This window comes from Nycticebus coucang, chromosome 6, assembly GCF_027406575.1.
Source record: "Nycticebus coucang isolate mNycCou1 chromosome 6, mNycCou1.pri, whole genome shotgun sequence".
Lineage (NCBI taxonomy): Eukaryota > Metazoa > Chordata > Mammalia > Primates > Lorisidae > Nycticebus > Nycticebus coucang.
In genome coordinates this window covers 2,336,493-2,361,540 of record NC_069785.1, presented here as the reverse complement: position 1 = coordinate 2,361,540, position 25,048 = coordinate 2,336,493, and the positions used below count along the sequence as shown (strand labels likewise).

At 43.4% G+C, this 25,048-nt stretch overlaps 1 protein-coding gene and 1 non-coding gene across 4 annotated transcripts in view; both read left to right on the top strand.

Moving 5' to 3' along the window:
* TDRD9 (tudor domain containing 9) overlaps window positions 1-25,048 on the top strand; it is a 103,611-nt gene that overhangs the window by 10,881 nt on the left and 67,682 nt on the right. For all 3 annotated transcript variants that reach the window (XM_053595688.1, XM_053595690.1, XM_053595689.1), the window contains exons 2-5: window positions 11,504-11,610; window positions 21,077-21,174; window positions 23,435-23,656; window positions 24,750-24,872. In XM_053595688.1, coding sequence (XP_053451663.1) covers window positions 11,504-11,610; window positions 21,077-21,174; window positions 23,435-23,656; window positions 24,750-24,872 — 550 coding nt within the window. The remainder of the gene's footprint in view (window positions 1-11,503; window positions 11,611-21,076; window positions 21,175-23,434; window positions 23,657-24,749; window positions 24,873-25,048) is intronic.
* On the top strand, window positions 5,774-5,880 carry LOC128589354 (U6 spliceosomal RNA). Its single transcript, XR_008380947.1, has one exon. It is a non-coding gene; the product is annotated as a U6 spliceosomal RNA (small nuclear RNA).

The following is a 25,048-nucleotide window of genomic DNA, read 5'->3' as shown; positions in this document are numbered from 1 at the left end:
CAGACCAAACAATTTTTGAAAACATGAATGTTTGCTATTAAAAGTTCTTAGAGGCTTTAAATATTAATGTATGGGAGAGTGCTATCTACAGACACACTTGTGATTTATGTTTTGTACAGAAAAGACTTAAAACTTACCTGTTAAATTGATGAATCTGATGAGATGTCGCCAGAGTTTACTTGAACTAGTGAAGAAGCTGTGTTTCACTTGGGCATGTCTTGTTCTCCTGGCTGTGTCCTCTGTTGAAGGAATAAGCCTCCTTATTTACCCACCGAAACTGTATTTGAAATAACTTTCTATGTTAGGAATGAGGTTGTGATGTCTTCTTTTGGAGTGAATGCTCATTAACTCACCTTGTAAGAAAGCTAGAAGAAATGACAAAAATAACTTACTATTTAATCTTTGCAAATTGTACAGTGCTCTACCTTTCAAATGTAGCTTAGTCTACTTGAAAAGATGCGAGCAACTATGGATGCTAGTCCTAATGGATTCTGACTCATCTGGTAATGAAATGGGAATAGCTGTCTAGAGCACCACGGACGCTCCGGGCTAATGTGAAGACGTTGCATGTGTGATGCTTTGCTGTGCATAGCTGCAGGTCACAGTTTGGTGCTGTATTTTTATGCCTGTAGAGCTCTAAAAATAACCGTGTTGCTTTTATTTTTTCAGCTTAACTTTCAGGCCATTTAGAAGCCAGGTCACTGTCCCCTGTAATGAAAGCAGGAAAATAGATCAGACTTAACTATTTGGAAAACTGTGGCTTCTGAGAGAGCTCATTGTGATTGAGCAAAATAGGCAAAGAATGCTGATATCATCATGTGTGAAATATTTAGTAATTTTTATTCTTATCGCAAAATAGTTAAATTTGTACATTTAAAGTGAAATACTAGAGTACATTAATTACTATATAAAAAGTTAAGTAGGGTTTTAAAACATACTTTATAATCTGTTTGAAAGTGGTGATAAGGCAGTAATAGGTTTTCAGGAAAAAATGGAGGTATCAGAACGTACAAAGTTCCAAACTGAATCTTATAATTAATCATAGAAAATGAGTTAGTGTTTTCTTTCAGAGCTGAATGTGAAACACTTACTATTAGGTGGAGGTCTGGTGTGTAATGATCTTCATCCTGCTGATTTTCTATTCAAGTGTTCCTCTTTTGCTGAAGAGTAGAGTTAGTCTCTTACTTTCTGGCTGTCTTTAAAAGACTGTGTAGTGGCTTTTCCTTTTGTAACATTTGTATCTTGTGTTTTGCTTTGCTTTTCCCTCCAAATGAGCAGGGAAGCATAGACGTTGTAAGTCGGCCCTGCACGTCCTGTCTGTGAGAGTGATGTGCCTGGTCAGCTTACAGTTCCAGTCACCTATGCGTTAGAGCCACACGTCAGGGTTGGTTATCTTCAGCTAGAGGTTTTCACATTGCATTGTGTGTGGTGCTGGGAGAACGCCAGGAGCCAAGTTCATGGTGACAGCAACGGCCTATCAAATTTTATACTGAATTACAGTGAATCTTGCCACTTCTTCCTTTGAATCACTTTCTTGTTACTGCTTAATTTTTTCCCCCTCTGAAATGGTAACAAAAATATCAGAATTTACAGGCTGTGGAGCCTGAGTCAAATTTCTCTTCAAGGCCTTCCTTGGTGGCCTCACATGAGCCCACCTTACTAGCTTGCTGTCTGTTTCAGCTGTCCTGCCCTGACACGTGCCACACTTGCATCTGACCCATTGGTTCTGGTTAAACTGACTCTTCTGAAATGCTTAGTCTTTCTCTTTTCCGTGTATCCATACTGTAATTCTTTTTTTCAGGGACCAGCTTAAATACCAGCTCCTTTTTTTTTTTTTTGGTCTGAAGGTAAACATCAACATTTGCCTCTAGCCTGCATTTCCTTCAAACTCTGGTTTTATTTATCTTTACTGTTAAACTTTCAGAAAGACTGGTCTGTGTTCCTGTTCTCTCTCCTCCCTTTTTGGTTAGGCTCTGCTCTGTCCCCTACTGTAATTGCTGCCATCAGTCACTCAGCAGGTATGTGTTCACTGTCAGCTGCAGCCTGGATGGTTAGGGGCTGAGGCAGAGCAGTGAATAGCGCAGACCTAGTTGCTACCCACGGGGAACTAGCCTTCCAGTGGGAAGACAAATGTAAGTACATGGATTGTCTAGCACGGTTGCAGGTCATTGCGAGTTATTTAATAGACTTGACATACCTTTCCCGCTTATAGCTGGCCAGGGAAGGCCTTTCGGGGTGAGGGATTTCATTTGAACACAGATTTAAAGGGCAGTGATCTGTCCTTGGCTGTGCAAGGTGGCTCACACCTGTAATCCTGGCCCCTGGGAGGCTGAGGCAGGTGGATCCCTTGAGCCTCAGGAGTTCAAGACGAGCCTGAGCAAGAGTGAGATCCTATCTCTACTAAAAAGAGAAAAATTAGCCAGGTGTTGAGGCAGGCACCTATAGTCCCGGCTACTTGGGAGGCTGAGGCAGGAACATCACTTGAGCCAGAAGTCTAAGGTTGTGAATTGTGACGCCAGGGCACTCTAGCCTGGGCAACAGAGTGAGACTATCTGGAAAAAAAAGAAAAATCTCTCTGCTGACTTGATGCCTGTCTTACTACTACTGAGACTGTCACCCAAGCCTAACCTTTCCTGGGCTTCTTCTCACCACCTCAGCACACACTGAGTATACTTTCTTTTGAACTTACTTGTGTGAACCAATTTTTCTGGAACTTAAGGTGTGCTGCTTGTGTTACAGATTTTATGTATTTTTTGGTCCTGTCTCCTGAGATTATTAGATTGAAGTAGAGTCCACATATCACTCATTGGTTATAATACAAAAATTTTACAAAGAGGTGACCAATACGTAGAGAGTATTTTGTAAATATTTTGTAAGATTTTTTTTTTTTTTTTGAGTCAGAGCCTCAAGCTGTCGCCCTTGGTAGAGTGCTGTGGCATCACAGCTCACAGCAACCTCCAACTCCTGGGCTGAAGCGATTCTCCTGCCTCTGCCTCCCAAGTAGCCGGGATTACAGGCACCCGCCACAATACTCGGCTGTTTTTGGTTGCAGCCGTCATTGTTGTTTGGTGGGCCTGGGCTGGATCCGAACCTGCTAGCTCAGGTGTATGTGGCTGGCACCTTAGCTGCTTGAGCCACAGATGCAAGCCTATTTTGTAAGATTTTATGATTTTTTTTTTTTTTTTTGAGATAGAGCCTTAAGCTGTCGCCCTGGGTAGAGTGCCATGGCATTACAGCTCACAGCAACCTCCAACTCCTGGGCTCAAGCGATTCTCCTGCTTGTGCCTCCCAAGTAGCTGGGACTATAGGGGCCCACCTCCATGCCTGGCTATATTTTGGTTGCAGCTGTCGTTGTTTGGTGGGCCAGGGCTGGATTTGAACCTGCCAGCTCAGGTGTATGTGCCTTGTGCTTTAGCCGTTTGAGCCACAGGTGCTGAGTCAGATGAATATGGTGAATATTTTTTTTTTTTTTTTTTTTTTTTTTGTGGCTTTGGCCGGGGCTGGGTTTGAACCCGCCACCTCCGGCATATGGGACTGGCACCCTACTCCTTGAGCCACAGGCGCCGCCCTATGGTGAATATTTTTAAAATAAAGTTTCATTTAGCTACAAGTTCCCACTTTATGTATGGTGACTTTAGGGGTGACTTTTGGGACACCCTGTTTCCCTGCTACTGTGTAGATAGAGAACATAGATATCTGCAAGTCAAGGTAAAGGAGTTCCTTTTTATTGATCTTTGCTGTTTGTCAGGGTATAACCAGACTAACATTGGATTTTTTTTTTTGTTTTTTGTTGCCTTCGGCAGAGTGCTATGGCATCACAGCTCACAGCAATCTCCAGCTCTTGGGCTTCGGCAATTCTCTTGCCTCAGCCTCCTGAGTAGCTGGGACCACAGGCACCCGTCATAGCACCTGGCTATTTTTTTGTTGCAGTTTGGCTGGGGCCGGGTTCAAACCCGCCACCCTCAGTATATGGGGCCGACACCCTACTTAATGAGCCATAGGCACCGCCCCAACATTGGATTTTAATTTATCAGGTATTTTAGTTGAATAAATGAATTATTTCTAATGAATTTTAACTTCATTAGGATATTTTGTGTGGGAGACAAAGCTTGAACTATTAGGTAGTTTTCTTTTTGGTCATGGTTTTCTAGGCTAAACGTAAATAGGATGTAAACCTTTATAAAGACACAAAGTGAAATAGGATCATTTTCATGTGTGTGTATCTATATAAAATTTTAAGATCTGTAAGGAAGCACATAGAAAAAAAGTCTGGAAAAACAAAATTAAGGACCCTTGATGAACAAGTGAGGAGCCAGGCACAAGTTTATATTACAGTCAGAGCCACTTCATATTGTACCTAACAGCATTTCATTACAGTTAGAGGAAGATTTTTCATTGTGGCAAGACTAATATCTTTCTGTTTTAATTCATTTTGCTACTGAATTAAAAGTTCTGGGTTATTGGTTCATTTTTCTTTTATTTTTTATTTTTTTGTAGAGACAGAGTCTCACTTTATGGCCCTCGGTAGAGTGCCGTGGCATCACACAGCTCACAGCAACCTCCAACTCCTGGGCTTAAGCAATTCTCTTGCCTCAGCCTCCCGAGTAGCTGGGACTACAGGCGCCCGCCACAACACCCAGCTATTTTTTGGTTGCAGTTCAGCCGGGGCTGGGTTTGAACCCGCCACCCTCGGTATATGGGGCCGGCGCCTTACCAACTGAGCCACAGGCGCCGCCCCCATGGTTCATTTTCCTTAAGTTAAAAATCATTAGGCTGTTCACATGAAAACACTCAAACTATGAAGATACCAACACTTGAACTACCGACATAATGAAATCCATATATGAAAAGTCCACAACTGACATCATATTCAGTGGTGAAAGACTGAAAGCTTTTCCTTCAAGAGCAGGACCAAGGCACGGAGGGGCTGCCTTCACCACTTTTTTTCAACCTAGTAGAAGGGCTCCTAGACAGAGCAATAAGGAAAGACAAATAAAAAGGAAGGAAAAGGTAAAATCATGTGATTGCAGGTGATATGATCTTATATATATCAAAACCCTAAAGATTATACAAAAAATTGTTAGGACTAATAAGTAAATTTAGCAAAGTAGCAGGACACAAAGTCAACACTCAGAAATAAGTTGCATTTCTTTACACTAGCAGCGAGCAACCTGAACAAGAAACTGTTAAATTTGCCATAGCATCAAAAAGAATAAAATATTTAGGAATTAATTTAAAGAAGTGAAAGACTCATACAATGAAAAGTACAAAACATTGCTGAAAGTAAGAACATGTAAATAAATGAAAACAGAACCTATGTTAATGGGTTGTAAGACTTAATATTGCTGAGTGGTCGTCAGTGCCATCCAATGTGCTCTGCAGATTTGATGCAATCTCTACTGAAATCCCAGTGATGTTTTTACAGAAATAGAAACATTTATCCTAAAATTCATAGAGAATATCAAAAGACCCTGAATAGCCAAAATAGTCTTGAAAGCTGGAAGAGAGTCACACTTTCTAATTTCAAACCTTACTACAAGGTGCAGTAATCAAAATAGCATGGAACTGGCATAAAGACAGATATGTGGACAGTGGAGGAGAATAGAAAGCCCAGAAATAAACCTGATATATATGGGCAAGTGATTTCCAGCGAGAATGCCAAGAGCATTTAATGGAGAAAGGATAGTCTTTTTAACAATTGTGCTAAGAAAACTAAATGTTTGTGGGCAAAAGAATGAGGTTGGACCCTTACCTTGCATCATACAAAAATTAAGTGCTTGCTTAGGCATCACATATACTAAAATTGGAATGATACAGAAAAGATTAGCATGGCCCCTGTGCAAGGATGACATGCAAATTCATGAAGCGTTCCATATTTTTATGACAATTACAATAAAAAAATAGCCAGGCATTGTGGCCGGTGCCTGTAGTCCCAGCTTCTTGGGAGGCTGAGGCAAGAGAATCGCTCAAGCCCAAGAGTTTGAGGTTGCTGTGAGCTGTGACGCCATAGCACTCTAATGAGGTGACATAGTGAGACTCTGTCTCAAAAAAAAAAAAAAATTAAAGTGGATCAAAGACCTAAATGTAAAACTAAAACTATAAAACTAAATGTAAATGTTTTGAGACTCTGTCTCAAAAAAAAAAAAAATTTAAAGTGGATCAAAGACCTAAATGTAAAATTAAAACTATAAAACTCTTAGAAGAAAAAACACAGGGAAACATGTTCACAACATTGGATTTGGCAGGGATTTTTTTTGGATGTGACGCTAAAGGCATAGATGACAGAAAAGACAAATTGGACTTGAAAATTCAGAAAATTTGTACATCAAAGGACTCTTTCAACAGAGTAAAAAGGCACACAAAGATTAGGAGAAAATATTTGCTAATCATATGTCAGAGGGATTAATGTACAGAATAGAGAACTCCTAAAACTCAACAACCTTGTTCAGAAATGGACAAAGGGCTTAAATAGATGCTTCTCCAAAGAAGATATACAAATGGCCAAAAATAACATGAAAAGATGCTCAGCATCATTAGTCATTAGAGACATACACATCTGTACCACACTGAGGTATTAACTCAACACCCATTAGAATAGCTACCATCAAAAACCCCCCCAAGAAATGCATGTTGGCAAAGATGTAGAGGAATTGAAACTCTGTGTACTACTGGTGGGGATGTACAGTGGTGCAGCCAGTGTGGAAAACAGTATGGTGTTTCCTCAAAAAGTTCAACAGAATCACCATATGATCCAGCAGCTCCACATCTGGAGATATGTCTGAAAGGATTGAAAGTCAGGTCTTAAGGAGCTTTGTACACCCAGGTTTTTAGCAACAGTACTCACAGTAGTCAAAATGTGGAAGCAACCTAAGTGTCCGTTTTTTCCTCCTCATTTGTAACTTAATGGCTGTGCAAGTTCTACTCCCTCGTTGTTGCTGCTCACAGGCCCACTGCTCTGGGATCAGGGTTTCCTGCTCAAAAGCATGACGTGCAGCTCTCCTCTGGGCAGCCCACCAGCCTGTGTCTCTGAAGCAGTGGCTTTTCCCTTTCCTCGCACGCTGCTGCCAGGACTCGGAAGCTGCACGTGCAGTGGTTGGGAGTTGTATCTTCCACCTCCCTGTGCTCTGCTTTCAGGTCCCACTGCAGCTTCTCCAGGAGGTATTTGGCACTGAATTCCATAGCAGCCGCCCAGCAGGGATGGAACCCCAGCTCGGAGCCCCTAAGTGTCCACTGACAAACAGATAAGCAAAATGTGCCTGGCCATACAGTGGAGTATCAGTCACTCAACCGTTAAAAGGAAGGGGTTTTGCACACCTGCTGCAGCGTGGACGAACCTTTCAGCAATGTGCTGAGTGAGAAGAGCCAGTCGCAGAAGGACCAATGCTGTAATTCCACTCATAGCATAGAGTACTCACAGAAATAGACGGGTGGTTGCAGGGGCAGAGGGTAGTGAATGGGGAATTAGTATTTTATGGGGACAGAGTTTGGGAAGATGGAAAGGTTCTGGGATGGATGGTGGTGATGGTTTTATAGCAGTGGGAATGTACTTAATGCCACTGAACTGTGCACCTTTCATATTCTTCTTAGCAAAGTATCTCAGGAATGGAAGAAAAAGTATCCAATGTACTCAGCCCTACTATGATGCTAATTTATAGCTTTCACATGAAGGCTATAACCCAGTTATAGTACAAGAATATGGAGAAAGGGCCAAGGGAGGGTAAGGGAGGGGGGGAGGTTAGGGTGGAGAGAAGGTAATAGGTGGAGCCACACCTACGGTGCATCTTAGAATGGGTACAGGCAAAACTTACTAAATGCAGAATACAAATGTCTACATACAATAACTAAGAAAATGCCATGAAGGCTACATTGAATGGTTTGATGAGATTATTTCAGATTGTATATGAAACCAGCACATTGTACCCCTTGATTGCACTAATGTACATAGCTATGATTTAACAATAAAAAAAATAAAAAAAATGTTTACGGTGCTAAGTTTCATGTTATATATATTTACCACAATAAAAAATTGGAAAAAATAAGTTAATATTTGAGGAGAAACTTTGAAATTAAATGGGTTGGCAGTGCCTATAGCTCATTCGGCAGGGCGCTGGCCACATACACTTAGGGTGGCGGGTTTGAACCCAGCCCGGGCCTGCTAAGGAACAATGACAAATGCAACCAAAAAATAGCCCGGCATTGTGGCGGGCGCCTGTAGTCCCAGCTACTTGGGAGGCGAGGCTGAGGCAAGAGAATCGCTTTAGCCCAAGAGTTTGTGGTTGCTGTGAGCTGTGACATGACGGTACTCTACCCGGGGTGACAGCTTGAGACTGTCTCAAAAAAAGAAAGAAAGAAATTAAAGGCTTTTCTCAAGATTATTTCCTCTTTAAAATACTTGTTTTATTTTATTTATTTATTTATTTTTGAGGCAGAGTCTTACTCTGTTGCTCTAGGCTAGAATGCTATGGTGTCATAGCTCACAGCAACCTCAAACTCCTGGGCTCAAGTGATCTTTCTTGTCTCAGTCTCCCAAGCAGCTAGGACTACAGGTGCCACCATGCATAGCTGCTTTTTCTATTTTTAGTAGAGACAGGGTCTCACTCTTGTTCAGGATGGTCTTGAACTTTTGAACTGAAGTAATCCTCCTTCCTCGGCCTCCCAGAGTGCTAGAGTTACAGATGTGAGCCACTGCGCCTGGCCCTCTTTATTTGAATTGAAATATGAATTTACTTTCTAAAGTTTAAAAATCATATTTCTGTTTTTTATATCTTTGGTTTTTAAAGGTTTAAAGCTTTGGAATTTAAAGGAATTCTTTTTTTTTTTTTTTTTTTGTAGAGACAGAGTCTCACTGTACCGCCCTCAGGTAGAGTGCCGTGGTGTCACACGGCTCACAGCAACCTCTAACTCTTGGGCTTACACGATTCTCTTGCCTCAGTCTCCCGAGCAGCTGGGACTACAGGCGCCCGCCACAACGCCCGGCTATTTTTCTGTTGCAGTTTGGCCGGGGCTGGGTTTGAACCCGCCACCCTTGGCATATGGGGCCGGCGCCTTACTCACTGAGCCACAGGCGCCGCCCTGGAATTTAAAGGAATTCTTTTAATGTACTTTTCTGCTGTATGTTGCAAATGTTTTCCTTTAAATATCATGTTTTGTTTAACCTGGCTAGAGCCATCCTGTTAAAAATAAATCAGATATTGTTATTTATGGCTCTGTTCAAAACCAGATTACTCAGAACAAAAGCCAAATCTTTGTAATTACTCCCTGTCCCAACACTGGCAACTCCCCCGCTCACTCCATACTCTCTGGCACTGCCGTCTCCTGCCATCCTCTTCCTGACTCCAGTGGAGCCACCCAGCCTCCTGAGTCTATCTTGACTGTTCCTGGCATACTCTCACTTGCTCACTGAGTTCATAAGTAAGTACCAGGTAAACAGTAACCAGAAGAATGGAGATACAACTGTTGGTATCAGGCAAAGGTTGTCTTTATTGCAAACAGCATTCTATTAATGTGCATTAACCAGGGTTCTCCAGAGAAATAGGACCAAGAGGATAGATCTGGATCTGTAAGAGGAGATTTATTGGAATTGGCTCACATGATCATGGAGGCTGTGAAATACCACTGTATACCTTCTGCAGGCTAGAGAACAAGGAAAGCCGGTGGTGAGATTCAGTCTTGAGTTTGAAGGCCTGGGACCAGTGGAGCTGATGGTCCCTGCCCAAGGCCTGAGAACTGGGAGGGGGGCTATTGGTCTGAAGGCCCAAGAACTGGGAGCTCCAGTGTTTCAGGGGAGCAGAAGATGGATGTCCAGGCTTACAGAGAGGGGATTCTCTTTCCTCATCCTTTTTGGATGGATTTGATAATGCTCACGCTGGTGAGGGCAGATCTTTACTCAGTCTGCTGCTTCACATGCTAATCTCTTCTGGAAACACCCTCACAGACCTACCAGAAGTAATGTCGTCCAGTGTCCCTTAGCTCAGTTAAGTTGGCATGCAGAATGAACGTCACATATAGTGAGTCAGATGTCAGGAGTCCATGTTGTAGAGTCTTCTCTGACAACAGTACATTTAAATTAGATACTGATAAGACAAAATGATAGCTGCTATACATGAGAGTTGTCTACTTAATGTTCTGAACATTTTTATGTATTAGCATGAGTAGAGGTATGGCATTCTATTTTTTTTTTTTTCTTTCTTAAGAGCTAGGTCTCTGTTACCCAGGCTAGAACATGGTGGCCTGATCATCGCTTACCGTAACCTTAACTCCTGGGCTCAAGTGATCCTCCTGCCTCAGCCTCCCAAGTAGCTTGGCCGACAGATGTGTTCCACCACACCTAATTTTTTTTTTTTTTTTTTTTTGAGACAAGAGTCTCATTATGTTGCTCTCGGTAGAGGTCTGTGGTATCACAGCTCACAGCAACCTCAAACTCTTAGGCTTAAGCGATTCTCTTGCTTTAGCCTCCTAGATAGCTGGGACTACAGGTGCCTGCCACAGTACCTGGCTATTTTTTGGTTGGAATTGTTGTTTAGCAGGCCCGGGCTGCGCTCAAACCCACCAGCCTCGGTGTATGTGGCTGGCCCTCTACTCACTGAGCTATGGATGCCTAGCCACACACCTGCTAAGTTTTTAAAAAAATTATATGTGGACACAGGGTCTCACTATGTTGCCCAGGCTAGTTTTGAACTGCTGGCCTTGAGCAGTCCTCCCACCTTGGCCTCCTATGTGCTGGCATTACAGGTGTGAGACACTGCATGTCTAGGGCGTGCCAGAGTTTCAGCTTGTCCCTCTGGTCTACATTTTTTCAGGTTTTAGTTATAATTTTTGTGAAAAGGTACTAAGTCTTTTTCTCTGTATCACTGATCAGCATCTTACTTCTTCAATGGTAGTTCTGTGAGGTCCAGGATTTTGCTACTTGTAGTGTCTGAGACAGCACCTTCCACACGGAAGTTCTGTGAGGTCCAGGATTTTGCTACTTGTAGTGTCTGAGACAGCACCTTCCACACGGCAGGCGTTGGGTGATCTGGTGCCTTCATGGTCTTTGCATGTGCTCCTTTGTTCACAGCTGCTCCAAGAAACATTCTGAGGAAAGACGACGTTGGATTGTGGATGTGTGTTTTACAAATGCTGTAGGTTCCCCATCAGGATAAGTGGTCGTACCCATTGACCACCTCACCCATATAAATGTTCTGGGAGTATTTTTTTTCTTTTTTTGGAGGGGCCAGGTTTGAACCTGCCACCTCTGGTATATGGGGCTGGCGCCCTACTCCTTTGAGCGATAGGCACCGCCCGTATTTTTTCATTGTATATCTGATGGGTGAAAAAAATGGTTCCTCACTGTTTCAGTTTGTGTCTACCTGGTAACTGTGTGTGTGAACCCATTTCCATTTGTCTATCGATTGTTTGCATTTTTTCCCATGGCTTAATGTAAAACAATGGTTCAAGACTTCTCCAGCACACAGAGGTTCTTGGATTTTGGAAATAATGTACTGACTTTTACTATTCTTTTCAGGTCACTCAGCCAAAAGACCTCGGAAATGGAGTATATCAACAAATACAGACAACTGGAAGCACAAGAATTTGATTTGTATGGCAGTGACCAACCGAACAGTGGGCCAGGTAAACAAGTATCTTTAACTATCTCAAATATGATGCATGAGTGGTTCACTTGTTAAAACATTAAGTTCTTAAAAGTCTTTAAGAAACAAAATATTTTTGTCAAAGTAAGGAATGCACAGTTTTTTTTTTTTTTTTGTAGAGACAGAGTCTCACTTTATGGCCCTTGGTAGAGTGCCATGGCCTCACACAGCTCACAGCAACCTCCAGCTCCTGGGCTTAAGCGATTCTCTTGCCTCAGCCTCCCTAGTAGCTGGGACTACAGGTGCCCGGCACAACGCCCGGCTATTTTTTTGTTGCAGTTTGGCCCTACTCACTGAGCCACAGGCGCCGCCCGGAATGCACACTGTTAATTCAGAACTTTTTGGATGAATTAGGATGAATATATGTTAAGTTGTAAAATGTTTATTTTTAATTCTTTTCTATCTTCAATATAGTTCCTAAATAATCTATTCTATGGAAGACTAATAATTGCCCTTGGTAGAGGGCCATGGCATCACAGCTCACAGCAACCTCCAACTCCTGGGCTTAGGTGATTCTCTTGCTTCAGCTTCCCAAGTAGCTGGGGCTACAGGCACCCGCCACAACGCCCGGCTTTTTCTTTTTTTTTTTTTTTTTCAGTTTGGCCCTGCTGGGTTCGAACCTGCCACCCTTGTTATATGGAGCTGGTACCCTACTTGCTGAGCCAGAGGCGCTGCCCAATTGTGTCTTTCTTTACTATAACTTAAAACTACTTACAATTTTCATTAAAAAACTTAGAAGAGGGTGGCACCTGTGCCTCAAAGGAGTAGGGCACTGGCCCCATATGCCGGAGGTGGCGGGTTCAAACCCAGCCCTGGCCAAAAACTGCAAAAAACCCAAAAAACTTACAAGAGCCTTTTTTTTAGTGGAGACAGGGTCTCTTTCCTGCTCAGGCTTATCTCAAACTCCTGAGCTCCAGGGATCCTCCCACCTTGGCCTCCCAGAGTAATACCAGGACTGGATTATAGGCAGGGGCCACCGAGCTCAGCCCCACAAGCACATTTCTTTCTTTCTTTTTTTTTGTTTTTAGAGGTAGAGTCTCACTTTGTCACCCTTGGTGGAGTGCTGTGGCATCACAGCTCACAGCAACCTCCAGCTATTGGGCTTAGGCTATTCTCTTGCCACAGCTTCCCAAGCAGGGGCTACAGGTGCCCACCACAACACCTGGCTATTTTTTTTTGTTGCAGTTTGTCAGGGGCCGGATTTGAACTTGCCACCCTTGGCATATGGGGCTGGCGCCCTACTCACTGAGCCACAGGTGCCACCGCCTTTTTTTTTTTAACAATAAACATTAAAGTCACATTTTAAACCATGCAGAAATTTACAAAATAAAAGGTAAAGAGTCCTTAGTCCCACTGCCCCAAGGGTACAAAGTTTAGAGTAATTTACTTTCTGTTTATCTTTCTTTTTTTTTTTAATTTTGAGACAAAGTCTTACTATATTGCCCTTGGTAGAGTGCTGTGGTGTCACAGCTCACAGCAACCTCAAACTCTTGGGCTTAAGCAATTCTCTTGCCTCAGCCTCCCCAGTAGCTGGGAATACAGGTGCCCTCCACAACACCTGGCTATTTTTTTTGTTGCGGTTGTCATTGTTGTTTAGCAGGCCTGGGGCGATTTGAACCTGCCAGCCCCAGTGTATGTGGCCGGCACCCTACCCACTGAGCTATGGGCACTGAGCCTAGAGTAATTTACCTTCTTAATATGAAGTTTTTTTTTCCTGAGCTAATTTTCTTGTTAGCATCAGGCCTAATTTGTACAATACTAATTAGGCCTGATGCTAACAGGTCTTTTGATTGCCTTTTAAATTTTTTGTTTTCTCAGGTTATCTATCACAAACTTCTGCTAGCAGAACCATGAAGCTCTGCTTCTTGCTCTCTCACTTAGTACACACATGCTTGGGAGACTGAAGGGCAGGGGTGTGGTTCAAGTGATACTTTGCTTTTCTTCTTACCCTTAAAAAAATTATGAATTAAAGTCCACACACAGTATATTCATCCTTATCCTTGGGATTTATTTGGGCTTCTTGACAATATCATTTGGGATTTTTTCCTTAGTTGTGGAAAATTGCGAGCAGTTACCTGTGCCTCACTCATTTTCATACTTCTCGGTTTTTGGTTGCAGTGCTGTACTCTGGGTCATTTCTCGTTTGCCTTTCACCTGGGGCAGACTCAGCCTCCGGTTCTTTGCCTTTCTTTGGGTGGCCCTGCCTCATGGCAGGCTGGCCAGGCTTCCTCACTGTCTCTTAGTCCTTTTTTTTTTTTTTTTAATTAAATCATAGCTGTGTACATTAATGCAGTCATGGGGTACAATGTGCTGGTTTTATATACAATTTGAAATATTTTCATCAAACTGGTTGACATAGCCTTCGTGGCATTTTCTTAGTTATTGTGTTAAGACATTTATATTCTCCATTTATTAAGTTTCATATGTACCCTTGTCCTTCGTTGTTTTAAGTGGCTGCTTGTGTATCTCATCCAGCATCTTAGCTGCCCTTGGAGGGAGATGTATTAGAACGACCCAGTACATTAGCACTGGAAGTGAGAGTTCAATGTACGTTGTGTCCTTGATCTATTTTCATTTAAGTTCAGGAAAGTACAAAGTTATATGTATAAGAAGTTCACTGAATTGTTGCTCACCTGTGAGGAGTCTTAGATGTCACTTACGCACCAGTAAACAGAGGACTGGGGGCTGCGAGGCTTCAGCAGAAATGTGGGATAGCCACGCGTCTTACTTCGGCATCTAATACTGTCATCTGGGAGGACGTCAGCTTACTGAAGACCCTGTACGGTGTGATCCTCCTTGTCACACTGTGTATGTACTGGCCTTGGGATATGCGGATGAGCCCAGTGCACTCTGCATGCTGGGCCTACTCCAGGCCGAGTAGATTTCTGCAGGGGTGTGGAACCTGTGGCCTCAAGGCCCTCTAGGTCCCCAAGTGCAGGACCCTTTGTTATACTAGGATTTGTTCTGTACGATTTGGCTTCAGTCAAAAAGCCACACTCAAGGATCTCAGTTAAAGGCTCCTCATTTTAAATGAATGCTTGCAATTCAAAATATCTGTTCTCAGAACTTTTGATTTAGGTTCGTATATGAAATTGCTTTTTGATTTCGCTATGTGTGGCCTCTTAATATATTTGGAGCTATTCCCTCAGTAATCATGTAAACCATAGTTTTGCCTATGTGCGGAGGGTTCATACAGTCATCAGTATTTACTAAGGTGTGTTCTGGGGACTGGAGGAGGTAATGAGAATAGGACAAGTGAAAAGACCTGAACCCTCCTCTTGCAGAGATGGTCATCCAGTCATGCAGTTACACAGTCAAGTGCTTTGGGGCTCAGTGAAGTGAAAGGCAGGCTTTCTGACCTGAGCTGGGCTACCAGGAAAGGGATGGTTAAGCTGAGTGTGGAAAGATGACTGGATGTGGGACTTGTGTGAAGGGAGAAACGTGTGCGGAAATTCAATGATGGAGAGGCCTGGTGCCAGCCCTGTAAGGGAGGCCACTGTTGATGGGAAATGCAGAGTGGTGTGAAAGGACTGGGCAGAGTCAGCTGGAGGCCAATAGCCTCCGAAAACATCCATGTCCTACTCCCCAGAACAGGGGACTGTGTCACCTTCCTGGTAAAAGGAACTTTACAGATGGGAGTAAGTCAAGGATCTTAAGCTAGGAAGATTGTCTAGATGGGCCCAGGGTCACCACAGCTTTTTATTTGAGGGAGCACGAGGGCCACTCAGTGGTTGGAGACGGAGTGGATGCCAAAGGCTGGAGTGGCAGGATCAGGGGTTCGGCCACGAGCTTCCAGGAAGATGCAGCCATGTCAATACCGTCATTGTAGTGAGACTGATTTTGATTTGTGATTTCCAGGACTGTGAGAGGATGAGGGTGTTGTTAAGTCACTGAGTCTGTGGCATAAGGTATAGCAGCTGGGGAAGGACACTGGTGCTTGTACTAGGTGAAGTTGGATGAAGCGGGCAAGACCAGCCAGGGCATGTGGGCCACAGCTGAGAACTTTGATCTTAGCACTCAGAGCAGTGGGAAGCTGGGAAAGGGTCTCTGTTTATCCTGGGGTGAGTGTGAAGGGAGGAGGGGGTGTTATGATTGGATTTGTGTTTTGAACAGAATACTCTTGAGAATGGATTGGAGAGGGCCGGAGTGGATCTGAGAACTGGAGGAATTGCTTGAAGGGGGAGGCTCAATGTTGCCTTTGGCTGGGGTGACGGCTGTGGAGGAGGAGAGCCAGTTGAAGGATGAGCTGGACAGGACTTGGTAATGCCTTGGGCACAAGGAGCAGGGGAGGAGCGCCCCAGGGGGCAGGGAGGTGCTGCTCATGATTTGAAATGCTGAAGTGCTTCTGGACCATAGAAGCAGTTGGGTTATTGTGTGTGCATATGTATGTGTGCACGTATCCCTGTGTATGCGTGTGCCGTGCGTGCGCGTATCCGTGTATGCGTGTGCCGTGCGTGCACGTATCCCTGTGTATGCGTGTGTTGTGCGTGCGCGTATCCCTGTGTATGCGTGTGCCGTGTGGCGCGTATCCCTGTGTATGCGTGTGCCGTGTGGCGCGTATCACTGTGTATGCGTGTGCCGTGTGTGTGCGTATCCCTGTGTATGCTTGTTCCGTGCGTGTGCCGTGCGTGTGCGCGTATCCCTGTGTTTGTGTGTGCCGTGCATGTGCGTATCCCTGTGTATGCGTGTGCCGTGTGTGCGTGTATCCCTGTGTATGCGTGTGCCGTGCGTGCACGTATCCCTGTGTATGCGTGTGCCGTGTGGCGCGTATCACTGTGTATGCGTGTGCCGTGCTTGTGCGTATCCATGTGTATGCTTGTGCCGTGCATGCGCGCACGTATCCCTGTGTATGCGTGTGCCATGCGTACGCGTATCCCTGTGTATGCGTGTGTTGTGCGTGCGCGTATCCCTGTGTATGCGTGTGCCGTGTGGCGCGTATCCCTGTGTATGCGTGTGCCGTGTGGCACGTATCACTGTGTATGCGTGTGCACGTATCCCTGTGTATGCTTGTGCCGTGCGTGTGCGCGCGTATCCCTGTGTATGCGTGTGCCGTGCATGCGCGTATCCCTGTGTACACGTGTGCCGTGCGTGCGCGTATCCCTGTGTATGCGTGTGCCGTGCGTGCGCGTATCCCTGTATATGCGTGCGCCCTGTGGCGCGTATCACTGTGTATGCGTGTGCCGTGCGTGCACGTATCCCTGTATATGCGTGCGCCCTGTGGGGCGTATCACTGTGTATGCGTGTGCCGTGCTTGTGCGTATCCCTGTGTATGCTTGTGCTGTGCGTGCGTGCGCGTATCCCTGTGTATGCGTGTGCCGTGTGGCGCGTATCACTGTGTATGCATGTGCCGTGCTTGTGCGTATCACTGTGTATGCGTGTGCCGTGCATGTGTGTATCCCTGTGTATGCGTGTGTTGTGCGTGCGTGTATCCTGTATGTGTGTGTTGTGCGTGCGTGTATCCCTGTGTATGCGTGTGCCGTGCGTGTGTGTATCCCTGTGTATGCGTGTGTTGTGTGTGCGTATATCCCTGTGTATGCGTGTGCCGTGCGTGTGTGTATCCCTGTGTATGCGTGTGTTGTGTGTGCGTGTATCCCTGTGTATGCGTGTGCCGTGCATGTGTGTATCCCCGTGTATGCGTGTGTTGTGTGTGCGTGTATTCCTGTGTATGCGTGTGCCGTGCACGCGCGTATCCCTGTGTATGCGTGTGCCGTGCGTGCGTGTATCCCTGTGTATGCGTGTGTACCTTTTGTGCGCATGGCTCTGTGCATGTGTATCTTTTGTGCGTATGTGTGTACACGTGTATGTGCGTGTGTACTGTGTGTACATGTCTGTGCATGCATGGTGCATAGTGTGTGTACACATCCGCGTGTATGCATGTGTAGATGTGATTTATATACAGGCTGCCATGTAGACACAAAGCCATTTCTGTGTCTATTTATATTAAAATCATGAGATCACATCAATGCCCTAATTTAGGTCCAGCACCATAGATTTCAACATGAACGTCTATTTATATCCAGTTCAAAATACTTTTGGTTTTGGTATGATACATGTATTATTTCACTTATAACTAAGCGTTTAAAGAAATTGTTTCTAGATATCCAAGGAGAAACATTCATTGAATTTCTGTAGATTAGGTTAGGTTCATTGTGTATAAAGGATGATCATTTTTTTTAAAAATAGAGATTTAATAGCATTGGTAATTTAAATTTTTCCTAACACTTTTGGCCTGGTTCTGGGTTGTGGACTCTGGCCGTGTTCTTTTGCCTTCTCATGACAATTTGCATGTGTCCTGGGATAGTGTCTTTAGGTTGTAACTAAAGGCCACAGCCCAAGCGCTCCTGCTGTTTGAATTTGCTGATGTAGTTTGTGGTTCTTCTCACTCCACTTAGAGCTTTTTTTACAGGAATGGCCTACGCGTGGAATGTCTAATATCAGAAGAGAAACATTGTTCTCCCTTCATGTTAAGTTTAGTTGTATATTTAGAATACCATCACATACTTGGAGAGAGTGATCCAGAATTATCTATTTTTAAGATTTAATTTTATGGTACAATCAGTAATGCAATAATTAAACTTATTTTCTGTAATGGATAATTTTAAGATAAGAAATGTATTCTCCTGTGAGCTGACACAGTACTTTTTTAGTTAAAGTCCCTTGTATGCTGTTTGGAACCTCTGCAGAGCTTTTGGTAGGATTTTATATTTAGCTGATGATACTGTGGGGTGGCTTAGAGATGAGAACTAGCGATTTTCATGGTTTCCAGTTTTGCCCAGTTTATATAAAATATTTTAATGTTTGTGGTGGGCACCTGTAGTCCCAGTTACTCTGGAGGCTGAGGCAAGAGAATCGCCTAAGTCCAGGAGTTGGAGGTTGCTGTGAGCTGTGTGACGCCATGGCACTCTACTGAGGGTGACAAAGTGAGACTCTGTCTCTACAAAAAAAAAAAAAAAGTTAATAACCTAGGATAAAGAAAAAAATAACCTAGCATAAAGAGATAAGTGGAAAATAAGAGCAAATTTTGAGGTATTCTCATGCCATTTTTGTATTTTTTGTTTTTTTTTAGTTTTTCTCTCTTATACTCTCAAAATTTTTGAATTTTACTTTGTCATATGTAGTTTGTTGCTTTGCCTTAAGTTGTCCATGATGGTTTTCCTTTTATTTTGTTGCTAACTCAGGAGGAAGGAGTAGGGTAGAGCTATGGGCATTCCTGTCATTTGGCTTCCTGTCCACCTTGGTGGTATGTGTGGAGGCAGATTTGTGCTGGGTCTGCTTCAGACAGTGACCCAAAAATGTCAGCTCATGTTGTGCATTATATGGAGAAGGGGCTATAGTTTAGATAGCACAGTTAGGAATTCTGGCATTTTTTTGTCATAAAATTTTTGTCAAAATGTATGTAATCAAGGAATGTAAGCCATGTCATTTGTCGTCAAAGTAACAGGGCCTGTTTGCAGCACAGTGAACCAAAAATAACACAGTTGCCTTTCTTGTCTTTCTAAAAGAATCTTTGTCACCTCCTCTCCCCTTTCAATAGCTCTTCCTTATACTCTGCCCCTGACTGTGTCTGGGCTCAGGGACCCCTGTCTGCCCTAGTCCACAGGGTAGCGGGGGATGCTGACCGCTGTCTGATGTGCTATGTTTCATCAGGCTCAGGTACACCAATTGGGACAGGAAGAAGGCATCAGTGACCGGCATGAAAGTTGAGAACAGGAACGGAAGTGAAGTGAGATGTTATAGTGGAAACAAAGGCCCTGTCTTAGTGGGCTTGCTATCATTCATGAGGTGGTTTAGAAGATTAAAAGTTGTACAGGAGGACTTAGAGAACTTTCCCATGTCAGTAGCCCCTAGTGCCTAGGAGAACGTTATTTGTAGGAAGCTATTTTTGCTTTGAGACGTGATGACAGATCTGGCTCCTCTGTCAAATTGAGAACAAGTACCACACACCTTGATTCAAATATAGAAAAATAGCCATATTTTAATCATATATTTCTAGGCCAATTTTGAAAGTGAGATTATGTGTAAGAAAAAAGGTGTAGGAAGGCAAAAGGAAAGCATGGCCCCTTGATTTGTCAGGCAGGAGGGAGGAGGTACTGCTCGGCATGGGGGACTTGGGAGAGAAGGAGCTTAAGAGTTTTATTTTGTAAGTAAAACTTACTTCCCAGGGATCATTTGTATCTTGAGGATTTTGATGATTTGCGTGTTTGTGAAATGACACCAGAGGTCTAGAGTTTGTAGTCCTTAGAGAGCAGCGCATCCATCATCGGTGGGGAGACACAGAGGCTGTCAGGGTCCTCTTTTCATGAGACCCCATGTGGTGTGGGTGTTGCCCCCAAGGTCACAGTGAAATCTGATCCCCAGGGTCAGAGGTGGGGTTGGTGGGCAGTGCTTGGGTTGTGGGGGAGGAACCCTGGGGAATGAGTTCTCCCTTTATTAGTTTATAGGCACCCTCCTCCCTCTGCTTCTGCCGGACTCATCTTGTGGGTGTTTAAAAGAGCCTGGCACCTCCTCCCTTTCTTGCAGCTTCTCTTGTCATGTGACACCTGCTCCCCCTTCACCTTGCTTTGCAGCTCCCTGAGGCCTCCCCAGCAGCAGAGATCCGTGCCATGCTTGTTCTTCTGCAGAATCATGAGCCAAATAACATTCTTTCCTTCATGAATTACCCAGCCTTAGGTATTTCCCTTATAGCAATGCACAATAGACTAACACAACCAATACCTGTTCTCTTGAAATTTCAAGTAGAAGTGTTTAGTTAAACTTTTGTAGCACACTTAAATTGTGTTGATCAGAAAATAAAAGTAAAAAAAAAAAAAAGAACATATTGTACTTTGAACTTCTAGTAATTTAATTAATGATCCTTAAAAATTTTCACAGCACACCTAAGACCCTCTCATGGCAGGCAGGCTGGTTGAAAATCCCTGCCTTGGAGTGGTGCCTGTGGCTCAGTGGGTAGGGTGCCGGCCCCATATACCGAGCATGGTGGATTCAAACCTGGCCCCGGCCAAATGGCAGCAAAAAAATAGCCGGGCGTTATGGCAGGTGCCTGTAGTCCCAGCTATTCAGGAGGCTGAGGCAAGACAATCGCCTAAGCCCAGGAGTTGGAGGTTGCTGTGAGCTGTGTGATGCCATGGCACTCTACCGAGGGCGACAAAGTAAGACTCTGTCTCTACCAAAAAAAAAAAAAAAAAAAGAAAGTGCTGAGCCTGCAATGTGGTGGCTGTGATGGATGGATATGTACGTTCTCAGTTCATTTCTTTGCTTTATTTATAGTGACCTAGTAAGGGAAGTTTCTAATTATCATGCTGGCAATGTTAGCTTGTAGAAAATACATTTTTGTGTGTATAGAAAATATATATGCTGTATCTATATATTATATATAATGTTGATTTGTTTACCTTGTCTTTTTTTCAGATGAGAAATAGCATTGTATTTGTTTTGTCTTAATTTAGGTCCAAGGCCAACTTTGGCTAAATTAAGCAATATGACGTGTGTCCCAGAGACAACTTACAAGTATCCTGATTTGCCTATAAATCGATGTAAGGAAGAGGTAAAATTACTTTTTTTAGACTGTAATTTTGCTGTTGGTATAAATGCCTGAGGCCCAGCACTTTTTGGTTTACAATTTGAAAGTTGCCAGGTGACTACATCCCTGGTGTGCGAGGCTCTGTGATAGGGCCCAGGGCTGTGTGGAGGTTGGGCCGTGTATTAACCGTATTGATGACTTTTCTTTTGACTTGTGCTTTAATTGTTTAGTCTTTGCCAAAGTGTATCTCCTCTGACATTCAGTTTGGTATCTAGTCTTCCCTTTCTCTGAAATATTTGTAATAAATATTCGTCTTCCCTAGGAGAGATGTTTATTTAAAGAATCTCATTGTCAAATCTTTTTGCAAAGCAAATAATACACTCTGGCATTTCCACTGGGTTTTTACAGTATTGACCCTATTTTCTGCCCATTGATTTGGTCAATCACTGATATCATTTTATTAACAATGCCAGGCCAGATATACAGATATTAACAATGCCAGGCCAGATGATTACATTTCTAATTAGTTACATGTTACTAAGTGTGGTTAAAAGTAAGTATATTGAAATCTTAACTATAGTGGAAAAAGCAATTACAAAAAATGGAGATGTTTCAAATTTATTTGCTTATTTTTTGAGTCAGAGTTTTTGTTGCCATGGCTAGAGTGCAGTGGCATCATCACAGCTCACTGCAACTTCAAATTCGTGGGCTCAGGTGTTTCTCCTGCTTCAGCATCCACAGTAGCTGGGACTATGGGTGTACACCTCCATGCCCAGCTAATTTTTCTGTTTTTAGTAGAGACGAGGTCTCACTCTTGCTCACACTGGTCTCGAACTCTTGAGCTCAAGGTGTCTTCCTTCTTGGCTTCCCAGAGTGCTGGGATTATAAGAATAGTCACCATGACCCAAATTTAATTGAATTTTGCTTTAGACTGAATTATATAACTTTTTTAAAAAATCATATAACTTTTATAGAATAGATGAGCTTTATTAAGTGATTTTTAGAGCCCATTATCTAAATTAATTTGTATTTTTAATCATATTCAATTGGTAGAAGGATAAGACCTTACTTAAATTTAGGGTGAAGGTGGAGGAATGGACTTGAGTTTTTAAAAATGTTTCATATGTGGGCTGGGCCCAGTGACTCATGCCTGTAATCCTAGCACTCTGGGAGGCTGAGGTGGGTGGGTTGCCTGAGCTCACAGGCTCCAGATCAGCCTGAGCAAGAGCAAGACCCTGTCTTTAAAAAAAAAAAAAAAAAAAATAGACGGGTGTTTTGGCAGGCACCAATAGTCCCAGCTACTTGGTAGGCTGAGGCAGGAGAATTGCTTGAACCCAGGAGTTTGAGGTTGCTGTGAGCTGTGTCACCACAGCACTCTACTCAGGGGGACAAAAAAAAAATGCATCGTACATAGTGTGCTTCCGCCTGATGGGCACAACGTAAGGTGAGATGGCACACCTGGGTTCGTGACACAACTACAGCAGGGACTTCACCTAACAAATGCGAACATTGTAGCCTAATTGTACTTTTACATTAATCTAAAATAAAAATATAAAAAGCAAAAATGCTTCATATGTTCTGTAAGTGGACAGTGGAAGTTAATTGTTTGAAAATGTTACCATTCGAGTGTAGTAACAGCTCTGTTTTCATGGTTTTCAGTAGAATTACATCCAAGTTCATTACAAAATTTTAAAATACTAGAAACTTACACTTAGTGCCACAGAAACTTAGTTTAGTGTTTTCATTTTTATAGAAGAAATTGAGCCCTGGGGAGCTGAAGTTAACTTGGCCTTCAGGGTTGTAGGACTGTGGAAGTGGAAGAGTCAGCTGGTGGTAGATGCAGCACCATTTGTAGCCCTCTCACTCCCTTTCCTGATGTTTAGATGGTTCGTTAATAAATGAACTTAAAGATGGAAGAAAAATCCTGGGTGGCGCCTGTGGCTCAGTGAGTAGGGCACCGGCCCCATATGCCGAGGGTGGTGGGTTCAAACCCAGCCCTGGCCAAACTGCAACAAAAAAATAGCCGGGCGCTGTGGTGGGTGCCTGTAGTCCCAGCTACTCGGGAGGCTGAGACAAGAGAATCACGTAAGCCCAAGAGTTAGAGGTTGCTGTGAGCCGTGTGACGCCACGGCACTCTACCGAGGGCGGTACAATGAGACTCTGTGTCTACAAAAAAAAAAAAAAAAAGATGGAAGAAAAATCCTGAAAGTCTTCCTTTGATAGATAATACTTTACATCGAAATTCTGAAAGAGATTTTGAAAGAGAATTTCTCTAAAATTGTAGGTGATTTCCCTGATAGAGAGTAACTCTGTGGTGATTATTCATGGCGCCACGGGGAGTGGCAAAAGCACACAGCTCCCACAGTGCGTCCTGGACCATCACATTCAGCGCTCTGCCTACTGCAACATTGTGGTCACCCAGCCACGGAAGATTGGGGCCAGCAGCATCGCCAGGTGGATCAGCAGGGAGCGGGCGTGGACCCTGGGGGGCCTGGTGGGCTATCAGGTGAGACTGGAGGGGGCCCTTGTCTCTCTTTTTGTTCTTTCCATTTATGTTCATAGTAGGTTTGTGACTGTTTAACTGCTTGGTTTATAGAACAGAACTGTGGCATAATTAATAAAAACAGTAAAACTGGATTTCTTGAAAATCTTTTGTGATTTCTTTCCTAATTGGGAAATTAGAGTTCTAATTTCCTAATTTAATTCTAATTTCCCTAATCTTAGGCTTATGGCTCTTACGATGTCATCCTTTTATTAAAATTGTATTTTTGTAGTCTAGATGATGTCTTCATACACTGTTGTTTTTTTTTTTTTTTTTTTTTAATAGAAATAGAATTTTTCTCTGTTGCCCAGGCTGGATGGAGTGCGGTGGTATTCGTATTTGTCATAGTTCACTGCAAACTCTAACAACTGGCCCCAGCTGATCCTCCTGACTCAGCCTCCCAAGTAGCTGGGACTCAGAGACATATAGTGCCATGCTTGGCTGATTTTTTATTATTTATTTATTTATTTTTTAGAGACAGAGTCTCACTTTGTCACTCTCGATAGAGTGATGTGGTGTCACAGCTCACAGCAACCTCCAGCTCTTGGGCTTAGGCGATTCTCTTGCCTCAGCCTCCCGAGTAGCTGGGACCATAGGCACCAGCCACAGTGCCTGGCTGTTTTTTTGTTGGAGTTTGGTCAGGGTCGGATTTGAACCCGCCACTCTTGTCATATGGGGCTGGCGCCCTACTCACTGAGCCATAGGAGCTGCCCCTGATTTTTTATTTTTAGCGGAGGTGGGGTCTTAATGGTGTTGCTCTGGCTAGTCTGAACTTTTGGCCTCCAGTGATCCTCCTACCTTGGCCTCTCAAAGTGCTGCTCCCTGTCCTCAATTGTCTTAATATAAAAATGTTCTATGCAATGTGATTAAATAAACCCCCTCTCCAAAGCGACAAAATCAATTTGAGAGCTTCACTTTTAATTAGGACTGTGTATCTGATAAAATACAGTAATTTTTAAATTTCTTACATCCATTATAAAATGGGCGTACCCTTTCTTTGTAGTGAAGTGAAGCTGTGTAACCCTGAACTCTTTCTCCTCCCCCCCCTCAATTTTAGGTAGGGCTAGAGAAAATAGCGACGGAGGACACTAAGTTAATTTATATGACAACTGGAGTCCTGCTTCAGAAAATAGTTAGCGCCAAGAGTTTGATGGAATTCACTCACGTTTTCATCGATGAAGTAAGTGCATGCTTCAATAGCTCTGCTTTGATGCTCATGTGCTTATGTTACAAGAAAACAGTGTAAGGTAATATAAGTATTACCTACTTGTGCAGGGTGATTGAGTAATTTGGGTTTATATCTGCTTAATCTACTTATGAATGTTAATTTTCTGTTTTTAGTCTTTGCTCTTGGTT